Here is a 17,515-nt window from a genome sequence, read left to right as displayed (position 1 = left end):
GTTTACATGTACAACAAAACCTTGATAATGATCAAAAATCATCTATTCTATAACCCTGTTTTTAGGGTTAAATCAATGAACCCATATCACAAGAAAAAGCATCTGAACGCAAACAGACATGATAAAGGTGTTTACATGCAAAACAAAATCTAGATGTTAAGAGATTTGAAATGATTTAAATGACATTTCATGTCTTCTGGTGTACGATGTGCATGTAAACACACTTCATGATTGGCTAATGCTGTTTATGATTACTTCAATTAGGCTTAAGAAAGCTTATCACACCATTAGTTTCATATTATGAGCTGAAATTACTAACCAAATCATGTTTTTTTGCAGGCTGTCTAACAGCAGTAGCACTATTTCAGTGGTTTATCTCATAACCGCCCTTGTTGATGGATTTACAGGGTGGGCGGAGCTTAAGTACTGCACTATATCACTATATTAATGTTGTTGCTGACTGGTTTACAGAGTGAGGAGGGCTTATTAAGTCCTACGCTGTATTTAAAAAACTGCTGTTTTTGATGGATTTGTGGAGTGGGCGGGGCTAATGTGCTGCTGCAAGCTATATTTCATAACTGCTGCTTCTGAGTGACGTGTGAAGCGGACGGGGCTTATAAATAGCGGCACATGATTTTAAAACTGCGATTTTAGAGTGACTTTTGGAGTAGGCGTGGCTTATGAAGTATATTTGAAAACTGCTGGCTTTGATTCATATGTGGGGTGGGCGGGGCTTATGCACTGCTGCACTTTATTTCATAACTGCTGCTTTTGAGTGATGTGTGAAGTGGGCGGGGCTTATGGGTTATTGTACTATTTGATCTTCCCTCCGGTGATCCCAGCAACCTGCGGAGCCGCGTTATCTCCAGTTTGTACCTGCACAAAGACGCCACACCTGAGCATGCCACCTAGAAAGCCATTTCCTTAATATCACAGGTGGGTGTTCAAATACCTGCCCAGGTGATTGTCCACATACTCCTTCAGCTCAGACACCTGCTCCTCTGCAACCATAGCCCTTGTGATCAGTTGGGCGCGCTCCCTCTCTTGAGCTTCCTGTTGCAATTTTACAGTGTTTACCAAGGTAATGATAGTAAAGCTGTTTCATGGTTACATGTGGGGATGTTTGTGTGTTTAGACAATATACTGCAATGTTTAATAGTTATTAGTTATGGTTAATTAACTTTAGTGGTTTCTTGCGGCAGGTATTTGGCCTACCATGGTGTCTACTAATACTATCCTGGATCAACTTCATTATAAACCAATCAGATTTGATCTTGCTTGAACACGATCATTTTTTATGAACCAATCAGAGTTTTTGAACCAATCAGAGTCCATCAGAGTTTTTGGCTTGAATCAACCATTTATGTTGGTTCCAGGACTAACTTGCTATTGGTTACCTGTGTGGAGTTGGTTATTTCTCTGATCTGCTTTTGAACATCATTCCAGACGTCTTGAGTTAGTCCAACCCTGCAGAATATTTCAACAAAAATACATAAAAGCCAGTAAACAGTATTTTTACAAATAACTGAATGATACTCACCTCTGAGAAGACTCTGTTGATACAGCCATCTGAAATACCAAGTACATGATCAAGTCACAGAGCTAATCCATTAAATAACACACACACACACACACACCTGTTCTCGAGCCAGTTTCAGTTGGCTCTCCAGGCGGGCTTTGTCCTCTCTCAGTCTGTGTAGCTCTCTCTCGGTCTCTCCTCTCAGTTCGATCCCCGTGGGACTGAAGTGGGCCTCAGGGGGTCCGGCCTCTAAAGTGTGTTCAGGGAGTGCCAGGATCTGCTCACGTTGCAGTCTGGGACACAGAGACACTACTTATCAGACCAAATCAGATCTAGTGTGTATGGGAGCAGGTTTCACTTTAAAAGTATTTGTATTTTAGATTTAGCCTAGAATAATCGTTTTACTGAGCATGTTTAATTTTCAAATAAAAGTTCATTAGTATTTGACGACATTTTAGGTTAATTTCATAGTTGAGGCCACTGGTATTAACTAAAACTAAACAAACCATAAAAAAAAATCATTAACAATTAATTTAAATAAAATAAAACATAAATATATGTCGAAATAATATATATTTGATGAATATTATATGTATATGAAATAAATATATATATATATATATAGCTAACTACTAAAATGACAACAAATTTACTAAAACAATAGCATCTCTATGATACTAAAAATAACACAATAGTAAAAGGACTTGCTAAATCAGGCTTTCCCTAAATGGGAGTTATGAGGAAACTGTAGGGGGATTGCGAGTTTGTGATTTTTTCCCCCCAAAATTAAGCACTTATTAAAATACTATATATAATATTATATATATTTTTTGTGTTCCTGCATGTCATAGGACCATTAACCTACACCACAGAACCGTGAGCATGAGAATGAGCTGTTAAAGGGGTCATATGACGTTGCTAAAAAGAACATTATTTTGTGAATTTGGTGTAATGTAATGTGTTTATGTGGTTCAAAAAACATTATTTTCCACATACTGTACATTATTATTGCTCCTCTATGCCCCGCCTTTCTGATTTTTTACAAAGCTTATCGTTCTGAAAAGCGAGGCCTGCTCTGATTGGCCAGCTATCCAGTGCATTGCGATTGGCCGAATACCTCAAGTGTGAGAGGGAAATGTTACACCCCCCTTACCGTATTTTGATGCCGTGTCCCAGAATTGCCCCACTTTATAGAAACAGCCTTTGTGCAAGCCAGCATTGTCGGCTACTCTCCCAGTTTCTCTGTGAAATGCGCTGCACACACTCTAATATTTGGGTTGAACTGTTCTGGAACAGTGTTGTAAATATAACTTAACCACTGATTTCTAGTTGTGTCTTCTTTTGGAAGCTCCACGACATGGCGCCGGCGGCAGCAACAATACTACAGCCTTCTTTCATTGCGTAAACATTTGGGCGGTGTTTTGCAAATCTTCCCACACTGTGACGTAGACATGAGGGGCATGTTTAAATGAGCCGTTTTAGGGGGCGTGGCAAAGTCGCATCGCATCGCAAAATTCATCGCATCATATGACCCCTTTAAATTATTAAAATATTAATGTAACATCTCAGGCAGACTTTATGTAATTATATTTTATAGGTCAAAGGCTTGTGAATCCTTGTGCTAAATGAACACATGTACTGTTAACTGTAAATAGTTTGTATTAAGAGCAACAGGTGCAAATCAGTGGATGTTCAAGCACCTGTAAGCAATGAGTAGTTGTTGATACGTGTTGCTCAGACCCTGTATGCGTTTGCGGTGCGTTCTGACGGCTTTGGTGAGCTGTTCCTCTCTGGAGCGATGGGATGTTTTCACCTCCTCCAGCATGGACTCAACAAACCCCTTCAACTTCTGTCCCAAATCACCATCACCGGCTGCAGTTACACACTCCTACAGCACATTACAAGACTCTTCTAACATCAGTTTGTTTGAAAATGCATCAACTCAAGAAGCCACTATAAATATGTGTGTTAACCATACGTCTGTTGGCTTGTGCACATACTGTAACGTCCTGAATGTAGCGTGTAAGTCGTGCCCTGTACTCTCTGTTGAGTTCCTTCAGATGATTTTGTAGTTTAGACACCTCAGCCTCGGCCTCCTTCAGCTGATGTTGAGAAGTAATCAGTGTCTGCGAGTAGAGAGAACAAATCAGCAGCCAGAAACACATATACAGCATCTTCTGTGTGAATGAGTGATACTATACTGACTGCAGACTGCTGGGACAGCTCGTGTCGGGTGTTTTGAATGGCTCTCTTATTCTCCTGCTGTTCTCTCCCCATGGCCACACTATGAGAGAAAGATAACACACACATATACACACATCGGCTGACCTTCAGCGCCCACGTCTCATGACTAAACGAGTGAACACATGTATCAAAGCCTCCTCACTCATAAAGATAAAAGCTCCACCACAAAACTCCTAATGTAGCAGGTGCACAGAGTTTGGTTTCACTCGGTCAAACTATGAGCAGACACCATTGTACCCTCTTCTGAGTGTAGCACTGACTCTGTTTACATAACACCCGTCTCGGGCGATCCGATCACAGGTGCTCAGGTGAGATAGATGCTATTAACATATCATCATTTGTGATCAGATTGTCTATGATTTTGTGACTGTTATTTATGGCAGATTTAGTTTTAGCAATTTTAGTACAGCTTGTTCCCAATGAATAATTTCTCATTTCTCAAATATACAACATATGTATATTTGTTTGCTGAACTTCAGGTGTGTGTGCTTCACATGATCTGTGTTGCTACATGTTGATATCAGACATACTGAAGATGTTCCTTGAAATCTTTTGCATCCTTTTCAAATGTGCTTGCCAATCTGGCAACATTTCAAAACCCTAGCGCAGTGTATGATTGACAGGCGAGCAGTTGCTCTTTTGTTATCGTGGTCGTGTACACATGCACAAATGTGGTTTTAGTGATCACAAAACATTTTGGGCCTCATTTCACCAGTATTTAGTGCCGTCCACTAGTGTTCGGTAACCCGAGATGGGTCAAAATCTGAGCAGACGTCATGGTGTGTCTCACACTTTCTCCTCTAGCCGTCGTTGGTGACCCTCGTAGCTTTTCCTCAGTTTCTCTAACTCATCTCTCAGGATATTCTGCACTCCCTGCATTGAAAAACAGCATCACACAAGTATATAAAAAAACATATTACAGAAAAATTATGGATAAGCACATTACAACAAGAAATGTTATACTTGATAGCGACTTGATACTTGATATTATTGCCTGGCTATTTATTAAAAGTAGGAAAAAATAAGGACATCCACATAAATACAGTCTGATTGTTCATATTGTCGCAAAATGTAACTATATATTATTGCCCAGCTTTTAACATTTTAAGATATTATAAACATTAAATTCATGTAAATCTGCTTTGAAACTATGTGTATTGTGAAAAGCAATATACAAATGAACAATTAAGAAATTGACTTGACTTGAAAAACTAGGGAATATATAATAATATACTGCTGATATTCTTACGTTTCTTTCCAGTTGGCTCTTGCTCTGTTCAAGCTCCTCTGGCTGTTAAAACAAACATCAAAAACAGAGTATGCATTCACTTCAAGTTCATTAAGAAATAATGCTGTTCCCCTTTCATTTTTTTATAAAAGCAATCATTACCATGATCACACCACCCTGCATCATATTTGCTCACTAAAATCCAGTATTTGTTTCATACTAATTTTGGGGTGCTGATTCCAAGAAAATAAAATATGTTAATTTCATAGCATTTTTGCTTTTGATAACCATTTGTAAGATGAAGAAGTCTTGTGTTATCCCTTAATCAGCAGAAAATCTCCAACAAAGACATGATTCCTGTCCTCCGCTGAGCCAATTCTCAGCCCAATTTGTTCAATTCTCAGCCCATTTTCACACGTATGAATGATTTTGAAGACTATTTTTTTTCCTAACCCTGATTCCCACCTTTTCTGCTCCTTTGCAGATTGAAAGTCAAATGATACTAATGAATACTTCTTTTTGACTGCTTTTGTTATTTTGATAATTGTATTCAAGCTGATTCATATTGAGAATGTGAAAAATCTTCAATCGGTGAGAACATCATCAAATTTTTTCTAGATGCAAGGCTGTGTGATTGTTCATACATTTGGAGTGTGTTCAGATTCATAATTATCTGATGTAGTATCTGAACAGTATCTGATGAGGATGAGCAGGTGTATGTGCGTCTCACCCTGACTCTGTTGTGGGACGTCCTGCTGAGCAGCGCTCGAACCCTCTCCACCTCCAGCGTGTGTCTGTGTGTGCGCTCTCTCTCCTGCAGGAGCGTGTCGTGTGTGTGTGCGAGGGCGAGCAGCTCGGCGCTGAGCTCCTCTGAGTGTGTGCGTTCTCTTTCATAAGCACCACTCAGCGACAGGAAGTTGCTCTTTAGCACTGCGTACTCTTCGGCCAGGTCACGCTCATTTCGCTCAATGACTTCTAAACGTGCCGATGCAGCTGACACTTCCTGTCTGAGCCGGTCACACTCTGTCTGAAGAGACGAGGCGGTGCCCTCCTGAGATAAAACCTGGGGATGAAAGCATTCAATAAATGTGTTAACCATTACTTTGATCATCAGTGTGTATCGCACGCACTTACCATGTTTTTCAGTTTAAAGACCTCCGCTTCATACTGCTCTCTCATTTTATTGGCCTGAATCTGCACATCAACAAGGTCTTTTGAGATCTGAAACACATATGCATGAAATATGAACTGATGCATCAGACAGATCCCATATTTCCAGGTGCATTTCAGATCCTACCCTCAGTTTGTCTTCCTCACACTGGACCAGTTTGACTGACAGGTCGCTTTGTGACGCAGCCTGCTGGCCCAGTTTGTTCTGGGCTGAGTCTAGCTTACTAAACAGCACTTCATTTCGTTCCCGCAGCTGTACCTGTAAAGAAATCACAACATTCAGACCCCCAGTATACCTATATAAGTATAATCAAGATTTTATTTATAGTAACACTCAGTAAAAACAGTAGCACTTAATTAATTACTGAGAAAAACTATGAAAATGCATACAATTCAATGGTTTTATACACTACTGTTCAAAAGTCTCCTCTGCTCACCAAGGCTGCATTTATTTGATTCAAAATACATTAAAAACAGCAAGTCAATTGTGAAATATTAATTCAAATTAAATTAAAATCTGTGTAATTTATTGCTGTGAATTTTCAGCATCATTACTCCAGTCTTCAGAGTCACGTGATCCTTCAGAAATCACTTTAATATGTTGAAAAAAATCATTTTTGTGAAAACTATGATAGTTTTTATTTTTCAGGATTCACTGAGGAAAGTTCAAAAGAACAGCATTCATTTGAAATAGAAATATTTTGTTTTTAATGTCACTTTTAATCAATTTAATGTGTTCATACTGAATAAAGGTAATCATTTCTTGAATCAACCCACCAATCAATCAATCAATCAACCAATCCTACCCCAAACTTTTGAATGGTAGTGTGTATATTTCTCACTTACCTTGATTAAAAACCCTGGCTTTTTACATTCCAATTATTTATAATGCATAAAAGGTAAATATGAATTTATATAAACTGACATTATAATTGTTTGGCTTAACTAATGGCCTGTTTTAACTACTATAATCTTTTTATTATTATTAATAAACTTATAGAGTTAATTCCTTTCAGATGACAAGAAAATATCTTACATTTTCTTCAGTCAGAGAGCGAATTTGCTCCTGAAGTTGGTTAATCGAGCTCTGTTTATTCGTCGAGTCCATGTTCTGCAGCTGGTTTCTATAAACATGAGTCTCCATGGGCGTTCATAATGAGAAACAGCAAACTGTCAAAGAGAGCTCCATTGAATCAAAGTAAACGATTCTTTCTGATGATTCAGTTGATTCAGTTGAATCATCAGGGTTGCTTAATTAGACACGTTTATATCAATCAACTTTCGATGCTATTTCATGAACACGTTAAATATTAGAAATACTGAACACAATGAATAAAAAAATAAAAAAATACAGAAATATGATTTGTGCTGCATCTGCTCAACAAATGTTTTCTAAACAAATGAATCATTAACAACAACATCAAGTGTCAGCACAAATATAAGACATGTATAGCCTGAGAAGCAGTCTATGGCCAAATCAGATCTGCTTTGTTGTGGAAACAGTTTTGCTGAATTGTTCGTTCTGTTTGGTAAATATCAAGGGCTCTTGTGAAAATCCAAAAGCCCATTGTCCTTTACAATAGAAACAGGTTGTAAATCCAGAGCATTTTATTGTTTAGTTGGACTGAATCGTGATTCATTTGTCTGATACGGGATAAACAAATTGAAAAATGTTGATTCGGCATATTTCCCTTGTTAATAATACACTAATACGAATGAATTATGGCATTACTTTTGCGTATTGACTCGCTGAATCGGTTAACTGAACAGATTCAGTAAAAAGAGTCAAATTTTGTCAACTGAACCCCAGCAGCGGTAAATATCTTTGTCCACTTTAATGGTTAAATACTAGTTCAAATTAATACATTTATTAAACTCGAAATTCAAAATCGAAAACTAATGAAAGTGAAAATATATGCCAGTCTGGCGAGATGAAACATAGCTGCAACAAACTGAACTGAAAATAAATCCATTATCAATAAAACTTGCCTAGAAAAAAAAAAATACTTTTTTTGAGACTGTTTGAAAGAACCGATTCACTAAGGAATAGGCCGTTAGTTTTTATTCTAACTGGCAGGAAAATGGGCTAATCAGGGACAAATAAAACACATTCTATCTTCCACACAAAACACTTGAACATTTAACTTTGAGAGAGGTCATGTATTTCACTCAATATGATTAAGTAAACGTAGAAAAATTTATTAAAATGTATGCAAGATATATGATACAAAGATAGCAGTACAAGTCTGGTCATTAAATAATTTGTAAATTGTACAAAATGACATATATATATAATGGTCCCACGGCATTCTTGTTCAAAAGGCCACACACATCACGTACATAAGTGCATTTTGGGCATTCGCACACAAGCTACTCTACTTAAGGCAACCTGCAAAGTGGCTTTAACAAAATCACACACCTATCGAAAACGTCCCATTTACTAGACTGGAAGTCTCATAGAAATATGGCACATTTGTTTTAAAAATGGGGTGAGCAATCCAAGACTCAGGCAGGCAGGCTTCTGTAGGCTAGTCGTGTGCATTGAGAAATGTTATCTAGGACTTCCTAAGCAAGTCGTTCTCTCAATGATTGATGTTCTCATCTTCCTCCACCTCTTCATCATCCTCGGGAGCATGGGTGTTCGTCTCTCTGTAGACCAGACGGACTCCAGCAGCGTTCTGTAGCGCCTCCAGACTGCTTTGACTCACATACAAGCTCAAGTTTATGTTGGGACGCGTTGATCTCAATTCCTCTATTTTACTCCAAGCCTAATACACATAAAAAAAACAATATTTAATCAAAATACAACTAGTTTGTCCAAAAATGACACATTGACCCTCGTGTCATTCCAAACCAAATTTGTTATCCTGTAACTTTTCTAACCTTATTCGAATACTTAAATCTGTGTTAGGAACAGACTGAAATTCAGGTTTTCAGACCTGAAAGAGTCTTCAAACCCCTTTTGTAGAAGAAGAAAAAACAGCATTGAGAGGAATTTGAATGACATGAGGGCAAGTAAATAATGGTGAACACCATTCCTCCAGAGTATAGCATGGCTATGGTTTCTCTTGAATACTAAGGGGGCTTTCACACTGGCAGTTTGGTTGGAACAGTTCACAAGAGAAACTAGTAATGTAAAAGCTGTCATTCGGACCCGGGAGTGCACAGTGGTACCAAACCAAAAATGACCTGTAGGAGCTTGTCTAAAGTTTGGTCATTAGTTCAAGAAAAGCACATATAGGGGAAGAAAGTGGTGAAGATTTATCTTAGATAAGAGTGAAAGTGAGCATGCAGCATAATTGTGTAAAGTGAATGCAATCATAGTCTGTTTTCTCCTCAAAAGAGTCCGTTTGCAAGTCTTCATGCAATGCACATAGTTCCCAACGTTGTGTTGTCTATCATGCTCGCTTTGCATGTTTGTAATTACGGAAGATGATCGCAAATGCATTGGGTTTAATAGAATCAAGTGAGTCTGAAACCAATGTTGTGGGAAGTCCAGGAATAACTGCACTTTGATTCGGACCGGAGCAATGCGTCTAGTGTGAAAGCCGCCTAAAATACAATATACCTGCTGAAAGTTGCCATGATGGCAGTAGTGCTCCACCAGGAACCCATATGCATCTCCAACACGCACCGCAGGGTCCAGATCCTTCTCTTCCAGCAGAGACTCGCACACACACACCGCTTCCACTGGATCCTCCTCATGCATCCTACACACACACAAATACATGTACAGATGTGGCCCTGGAGCACAAAACCAGTCATAAGTTGCACAGGTATATTTATAGCAGTAGACAACAATACACTGTATGGGTCAAAATTATGGATTTTTCTTTTATGCCAAAAATCATTAGGATATTAAGTGAAGATAATGTTCCATGAAGATATTTTGTAAATTTCCTACCGTAAATTGATCAAAACTTAATTTTTGATTAGTAAAATGCATTGCTAAGAACTTCATTTGGATGACTTTAAAGCGGATTTTCTCAAAATTTTGACTTTTTTGCACCCTCAGATTCCAGATCAGATTCAGATTGCATCTCGGCCAAATATTGTCCTATCCTAACAAACCATGCATCAATGGAAAGCTTGTTGAAAGGTTTTGTGGTCACAAATGAAATAAAATAAAACAAAAACTCCTTTTTCATCAGTACCTTCTTGCTTGAATGAATCTCTTGACGAGGCCGAGTCTGTGTGTCAGTATGAGGAGTTTGCTATCAGCCTCGTCTCCACTGCGACCCTTTGCTTTAGTCAGACACTTGCACGCCTCCGTCAGAGCGCCATACGCCTTCTCATAATTCTGATAGTCGTCAATTTCCACCTGTGTGCATTCACAAAAATAAAGGTTCCAGAAAGGGATTTTCACAACAATGCCATATAAGAACCATTTTTGGTTCCTCAAAGAATCTTTCAGTGAACAGTTCTTAAAAGAACCATTTTTTCTTAGTGTGAAGAACATTTTAATAGTCTCTAAAGAACCTTTTTCCACTCTATAAACAACCTTTTGTGGAATGGGAAGGTTCTATGGATGGTAAATGTTCTTCACGGAACCACTAATGCCAAGAAATGTATTTTTAACACTGAGTAAGATATTATTGCATGGTCAGTTTTCACAGTACCGTCGGACACACGTTCTCAGTACCTCAGCACAGGCCTCATAAAAGCCAGCGAGCAGATCGAGCGCACGTCCTTTTGTGTAGAAGCCGATGATGTTCTTCATGATCTCCGGGTCGTTCCTCCAGTCCAGTGACTGCAGGTAATTGGCTGCCATCACGTAAATTTCCTTCTGTCTGGAAACACCTGCGAAAAACACTATTTTCTCGGTATCGCCGGATTTCAACAGTGCTCGCATCGCCTGTCAAAAATGAGAACAAGAACAGAGAAGAAAACTTGATATCTTTGCTTTTTTCATGAGCCCGGTGAAAACCTATTTCAGGATAAGTGAAGATATAAATAGGCAATAAATAAATATAAAAGATGAAACACATGCATTTTTTTCAGAACCCCCTGATGCTATATTTATATGGCCAGAAAGTAAGATTAAATGATGTTAGCTTGTAATGTAAATCAATGAGACCTTATATCAGACTACTAAAATACATATTAATACATAAAATACATACAAATATTAGTTGTCACTCTATAGCTCCCATTAATGTCTTACTGAGATGCTTAGTTGTGTGATCAAAGCTCTGTAGTTTGAAATCATTTAATGCAATGCAATACAGATTGAGATATGAACAAATAAACCTGAAATTAATGCGTAAAACAAGTTTTGATCATGTTTATAATTTAAAGGCCTCAGAAATTCACATATCAATACACAGCCAGCTTTATAGGGTTAATTTGAGTTTAAATTATTTTAAGTGAGAAAAAAGTAACATATGAAAAACATGAAACTAGCTCAGTGTAGAAAATTGATGGGATAACGATCAATTCTATTGTTTGGCATCATTATACATAAATATCTGACTGCAAATGCAGTGAATCAGAATCAAGTATTCACAAGAGCCATGTCATTAGATTACAAGAAATGTTTCTGTGAGGGCAAAATGAAAGCTGTCATTGATTACGCCAGTCATTGATTAGCCAATCAGCTGTTGGTTTGTGCACAAGTCAAACCTTGATCTTGTTTCCAGCTTGTGTGTATTTTTTAGTGGCTAAGTGGTAGTTGCCCTGCCGCATGCAGCAGTCTGCGATTTTCTCCAGCAGCTCCTTTCTCCCGGCCTCAGACAGATGGGACGAGTCTTTTGGCACCGTCAGACTTTCGGCCAGATCTTCTGTGATGGTCAAACTCTGGTCCAAACACAACTGGAGCGCCTCATGGTACTACACACACAAATCCATATGAATAGAGTTACGAAACACTGTTGTGATTTCTATGTAATTCTACTATTAGGGAATGGCAACTATAAAGTTTTAATAATCATTCTAATTCCATGAAAACAGAATTAGCCCACAATTATAACGATAATGACAAGAGGAATGATATGGCTGGAACAAATTTTCCAGCTGATGAATGATAAAAACATTGACAGCCAATCAGAATCCATCTTGCTTCAAGAGATTGAGCATTTAAAGCAGCAGACAACAAAACTGCAGCTTGCATTTAAAATAAACAAAGTTATTGTGAGTTACAGTTATTGTTCTTGTTGTAAACTGCCTTTTTGTTCGGTTTGCATGCATGAATGTCATGAATATGAAATGATTGGTTGTATGAAAGCGCATGGTGTGTTCACCTTTTTGGCAGCCACCAGCAATTCCACAGCTTTCTGGTACTGAGCGTGTTTTATGAAGAAATCAGAGCAGCGTGCTAGTAGGGCAGGGTCACTGTTTTCATTCAGGTCCTCTGCGATCAGCTGCAGAGCTCCAAACTGCTCTGTGGCAAATGCTAGCTCCAAAGCCTTAGACACATGACCTGCCTGGAAAGGTGGAATGAAGATGTCTTTTATAAGCGATCAGCACCACCTAGTGGTAAAGTTGTACGGTGCATAAACTTGTTTGGGATGTACCTTATGATAAAGCATAACAGCTCGGTCCATGTGCGTTCCTTTCTCTTCATAATACATTGCTGTATCCATCATGTCCTCTGGATTGCTAAGCAGTGCCAGATTCATGAGCTGCTCGTCCAAGTTATTCTCTTTACACAGTCGGATGGCGTTGTTATAGGCTTGTGCGCGTGTGTAGAAGTGCACCGATTGGCTGGTTTCATCCTGTCCCTCGTACTGCCGTGCAACATGATAAGACGCTGCTCTGTTGCCCGTCTCATTGGCTATCTCACTCGCCTGTCAAAAATATAGATCATTGTGAAGCGTTTGGTTCATTTTGTTTTGGACACAAAGGAAACTTCAGTCAACATACCTTTTGAATGTTTCCTAGATAACAGTGCACGCGCACTTGAGACAGGTAGTCCTGAGCGAGGTCGTAGTAATGCAGCGCAGCCTCCATGTCTGATTGGCTCTCTAGATAATGACCCCACCACTTGTACAGTTCCCTGGCCAATCACACACCAGACATCAGAGAATATCAAAGCCATGTCAGACTGCAGGGACCAGAATCATGAATCAATAAATCAAACTCACTTGTCCTTCATTTTATTGATATAGATCTCCAGTGAAAGATTGTCCTCCATCAGCATTCTCGGCACTTCAAACCGATGTGTGTCTGACTTCTCAAAACTATAGAATGGGACAGAAAAGAGGTAATATATACATACATAGACATTTGTGTATATATATATATATATATATATATATATATATATATATATATATATACACATATACATTTAAGGCTGCCATTTTTTTAGAGTTGAAAAGTGTTTTACTTTTTTTTATTTATTACTTTCTATTGATACTTTTCAATCAGAGATACTAAAGAGATTACAATATATTTTTTAATATTTTTATTTTATTTTTGAAAGACGTTTCTTAAGCTCACAAAGGATGTGTTTATTTAATAAAAAATATTTTTTTAACTATTATTACTATTTTAAAAAAATACTTTGTAAAACAATATAATTTAAAATGTCATTTATTTCTGTGATACAAAATTTTATTTTTATGCAGCCATTATTCCAGTCTTTAGTGTCACATGATCCTTCAGAAATCATTCTAATTTGATTTAAAAACATAAAACAAAATCTTAATTATTCCAAATATTTGATTGGTAGTGAAAATTTACGGAGCAGATTTTTTTTTTTCTTAAATACTTATACTTTTATTCAGTAATGATGTATTAAATTGATCAAATATGAGAGGAAAAACATTTTTTTTTTTCAAATAAATGCTGTTCATTTGAACTTTCTATTCACCAACAAATCCTGAAAAAAGCAGTAAATCAGTATATTAGGATGATTTCTGAAGGGTCATGTGACACTGAAGACTGGAGTAATGATGCTGAAAATACAACTTCGCATCAAAGAAATAAATTATATTTTAATTTACATTACAACAGAAAACAGTCATTTTACATTGTAAAAATATTTCGATATTTACAATATTATTATTTTTACTGTATTTTTCACCAAATAAATGCAGCCTTGGAGAATAAACGAGACTTCTTTCAAAAACCTTAAAAATGTGACTAACCCCACACTTTTGAACAATAGTGTTTATACTATATTAAAAATGACTGATATTTGTTGGATCTTGGATGTGTCTGACAGCAGGGATTGTGTGTGAACGTGACACTCACTACGCCAGCGCTAGGTTCTTGTCTCCCATGGCCTCCAGGTGTTTGGCGTAGCTGTAGTAAGTGGTTCGGAGGTGAATGCGGTCGTGCGTTTCTGCCGTCTCCACCGCCTGCTGCCACTGACCTGCCGCCTGATAAAACTTATTCAATAAATCAAACCTCCCGCTTGACTTATACAAACGCTCTGCATCCTCCTGCAAAAAGAGAGAGAGATGCTGCGGTAAACCCAAACGTTTGAATCCAAATGTTTAGTTCTTGTTATTGAACTGAATGAGACAGAGAGGCTCCAAGTGCTCTAGGTTTATTTAGACAACGCTGTGTTTGTGCTTGTGTGCTTTAAACACGACATGAAACGTCATTCACAATGTATTCAGCTTCCATAATGTGACACACCTCAGAGTGAGACATATATATATTACATAAGAGGTGAATTTTGTGCTCATGTAATCTATGGAAAGTGTTTATGTGTCTTCTTACAAGCATGCCCAGCTGTGTAGCCAGAATGGCCACCTGCGCCTCCACCTCCGGCTCTTTTTCAGCGTCCCTGAGAGCACGAGCGGCCCGCGCATTTCCCATGTTCCCCAGACACACGCGTGCCACGTCCAGACGACGACTCTTCACACACATCCGAGCCATGTTCTCCCACACCGCCTCGCTGCAGACGCAGATACACATAACACAAAAAACATTCAGTTCACTTCAAAAGCCAGAGATGTCTCAAAGAAAGCCATAAGACAGAACAACTTGAAAGAAGAAGGTTTTTAAAACTCATCCTAACAGTCTTAAAACAGGTTCCACAGCGGCTCTTTGAGTTGCTATATGGTTTTAAATCAACAGACTGTTATTTTAAAGCAAAAGTATATAGAAGTGTCTCTAAAGAACTAGAGACTGTTTCCACGCTTTTTGACTTGCTAACTTCCATGGCTTTTCTAATATTTTGTGATCATTGAATGAGATTCAGATGCATCCGCTAATGATTCACTCTCAGACCGGTTTGTAAACTCAGCAAGAAGATCCATGATCTCAAAAGTCAGACATTAGTATGGCTCACAAGTAATATTTACTCTACATAAGTAAAATATTTTAAATGCCGAGCATAACATTAAAGATGTAATTTTTAGTAAAAGTTTACAATAATGTTTGATTTGTTAATTACATTAGTTATCATCAACTAATAATGAGAAATACTGTACACTGTATAAAAATTAAGTTTTTGTTGTAGAAACTTAAAACAATAAGTTGAGGAAACTCAAAAATCTGCAAGTGAAAGATTCAAAGACAATCTGCTGAAGATGGTTGCCTTAAACGTCTAAATTCTCTCAACTTTTGATTTTTTACAGCACTGTAAAAAACATTAAGATCAGAAAATTATTTTAGAAGTACACTGTAAAAAAAAAATTTTGTTGTAGATTTTTGAGTTCTCAACTTGTTTTAAGTTTATACAACAAAAAGTTGAGAAAACTCAAAAATCTACAAAAAAATTTTTTTTTACAGTGTACTTCTAAATCATTTTCTAATCTTAAATGTTAAATTTGAAATGTACTAATACATTATTAAAATGTAAACAATGAAAAGTTGTTTTTATCAGCTAAAATGAACAGACTAGTAAATACTGTTACAAAAGTACTGATCGTTCACTGTAAAAAAAAAAAAGTTTAAAAAAAATCTGCTGAAGCTGGTTGCCTTAAAATTTGAAGTTGGCTCAACTTTTCTTTTTTTTTTTTACAGTGTTGTTAGTGTAAGTCATTGCATCAACTAATGATAACTAATGTAATCTTATTGTAAAGTGACAGAGAATTCTTTATTAGGAAGATTGTATTTCATTCCATTATAAAATGTTTTATTGTAACTTTGGGGACCATTTAGAAAAAAATACTTTAACATTTTTTTTTTACTTAAAAAGGTTTACAATGACATCATCGTGGTTTAAACTGATTTTCTTTCCAGATTTCAGATGAATTTTTTTGTCAATATTCTTCTTGTCCTTTTTCTCAAAACTTCTGTTCTGCACCATTTTAAAGTGTGTAAAAGTGCACTGAAACAGTGAGAGGGTGTTCAAAGATGATTTTTAAAGGGTGAGAGGATGTTTTAAAGATGATATTTGTGGAAACTCTTCACACTTCAGCACTTAGCAGCTGCTCTTTGAGTGTTTCTGCTGTTTCTCCCTCCGTTCCACCTCATGAGCGAACCGTCCCAGCTATGCATGGAATGACCCCATCAACACCCAACACTCTCTGGCCCACATTCCCTCTCTCCCACTCGCTTGGCCCTTCGTGCACTCCCTGCTTTTTTCATCCACTTCCATCTGGTCTTTATTTATCCAAAATCCCCCCGTTCTCTCATTTTTTTTTGCTGCTCCGTTTGGCTTTTAGTAGATACAGATGTGGGCTGTTTATTAGAGCTAAGCAACAGGAAATTCCCCGAATCTTTGGGGGACCAGAACTAGAAAAGACATAACAGAAAAGTAGAAAGAGAATTATGATTTCCCCCTTTTTTTTAATAAAACATGGAAATAAAGTACATTTTTACATTGTTCTGGGTGGTTGCAAGTAAAAATAAAACTTGAATCTCTATGATCTTCTAGTCTCTTGGCTCCTTCGGTGTGTATCTGTGGGATTATAGTCCAGTAAGTGACACAAAGCACACCTCTTCTCAGAAAGATACATGATGTGAGGAATCATTTATGTCTGGAGCACAAACATTGCAGGACGATATACAAGATTCTTAAAAATAAAGGTTCCTAAAGGTGGTTTTTGCAATAATGCCATAGAAAAACCATTTTGAGTTCCTCAAAGAACCTTTTAGAGAACAAATCTTAAAAGAACCATGTTTCTTAGTGTGAAGAACATTTTAGTAGTCTAAAAGAAAATTTTTCCAAATTTGTATTCTTAAAAATAAAGGTTTCAAAAGGGGGTTTGGCAGTGATGTCATAGAAGAACCAATTTTTGGTTCATGATCTTATGGAAAGAACATTTCAGTAAACAGATCTTAGTCTTTAAACAACTTTTTACCACTATGAAGAACCTTTTATGCAATGGAAAGGTTCCATGGTATAAAATAACATGCTTAAAAATAATTGAATCATTTAATTGAATAATTTAATCTCCATAGAACAATTAATTCCATAAAAGGTTCTTTATAGTGGAAAGAAAGATTATTCA

At 37.3% G+C, this 17,515-nt stretch overlaps 2 protein-coding genes across 3 annotated transcripts in view; both read right to left on the bottom strand.

The window, feature by feature from the left end:
- Positions 1–734: 734 nt before the first annotated feature.
- On the bottom strand, positions 735–7,305 carry LOC306863685 (coiled-coil domain-containing protein 78-like; the record flags this gene model as incomplete). The annotated part of the gene is made up of 14 exons (XM_079407185.1): positions 735–876; positions 953–1,053; positions 1,398–1,467; positions 1,541–1,569; positions 1,638–1,812; positions 3,220–3,407; positions 3,520–3,645; positions 3,725–3,803; positions 4,554–4,636; positions 5,013–5,054; positions 5,722–6,054; positions 6,126–6,212; positions 6,289–6,420; positions 7,198–7,305. 14 exons carry the CDS (start codon positions 7,303–7,305, stop codon positions 735–737), a joined length of 1,695 nt encoding a protein of 564 aa, XP_079263311.1.
- A 1,032-nt stretch (positions 7,306–8,337) lies between these two features.
- LOC306863637 (intraflagellar transport protein 140 homolog) overlaps positions 8,338–17,515 on the bottom strand; it is a 31,935-nt gene continuing 22,757 nt past the window's right edge. For both annotated transcript variants that reach the window (XM_079407127.1, XM_079407128.1), the window contains 11 exons: positions 14,832–15,009; positions 14,358–14,548; positions 13,244–13,339; positions 13,023–13,155; positions 12,674–12,946; positions 12,401–12,583; positions 11,784–11,990; positions 10,804–11,016; positions 10,316–10,482; positions 9,730–9,871; positions 8,338–8,929 (listed from right to left, as the gene is read on the bottom strand). In XM_079407127.1, coding sequence (XP_079263253.1) covers positions 8,744–8,929; positions 9,730–9,871; positions 10,316–10,482; positions 10,804–11,016; positions 11,784–11,990; positions 12,401–12,583; positions 12,674–12,946; positions 13,023–13,155; positions 13,244–13,339; positions 14,358–14,548; positions 14,832–15,009 — 1,969 coding nt within the window. In that variant the 3' untranslated portion in view covers positions 8,338–8,743. The remainder of the gene's footprint in view (positions 8,930–9,729; positions 9,872–10,315; positions 10,483–10,803; positions 11,017–11,783; positions 11,991–12,400; positions 12,584–12,673; positions 12,947–13,022; positions 13,156–13,243; positions 13,340–14,357; positions 14,549–14,831; positions 15,010–17,515) is intronic.

Source organism: Barbus barbus (assembly GCF_936440315.1).
Source record: "Barbus barbus genome assembly, chromosome: 44".
NCBI classification, from domain to species: domain Eukaryota; kingdom Metazoa; phylum Chordata; class Actinopteri; order Cypriniformes; family Cyprinidae; genus Barbus; species Barbus barbus.
The sequence above is the reverse complement of the archived record's forward strand: the minus strand, read 5'-3'. Positions and strand labels throughout refer to the sequence as shown.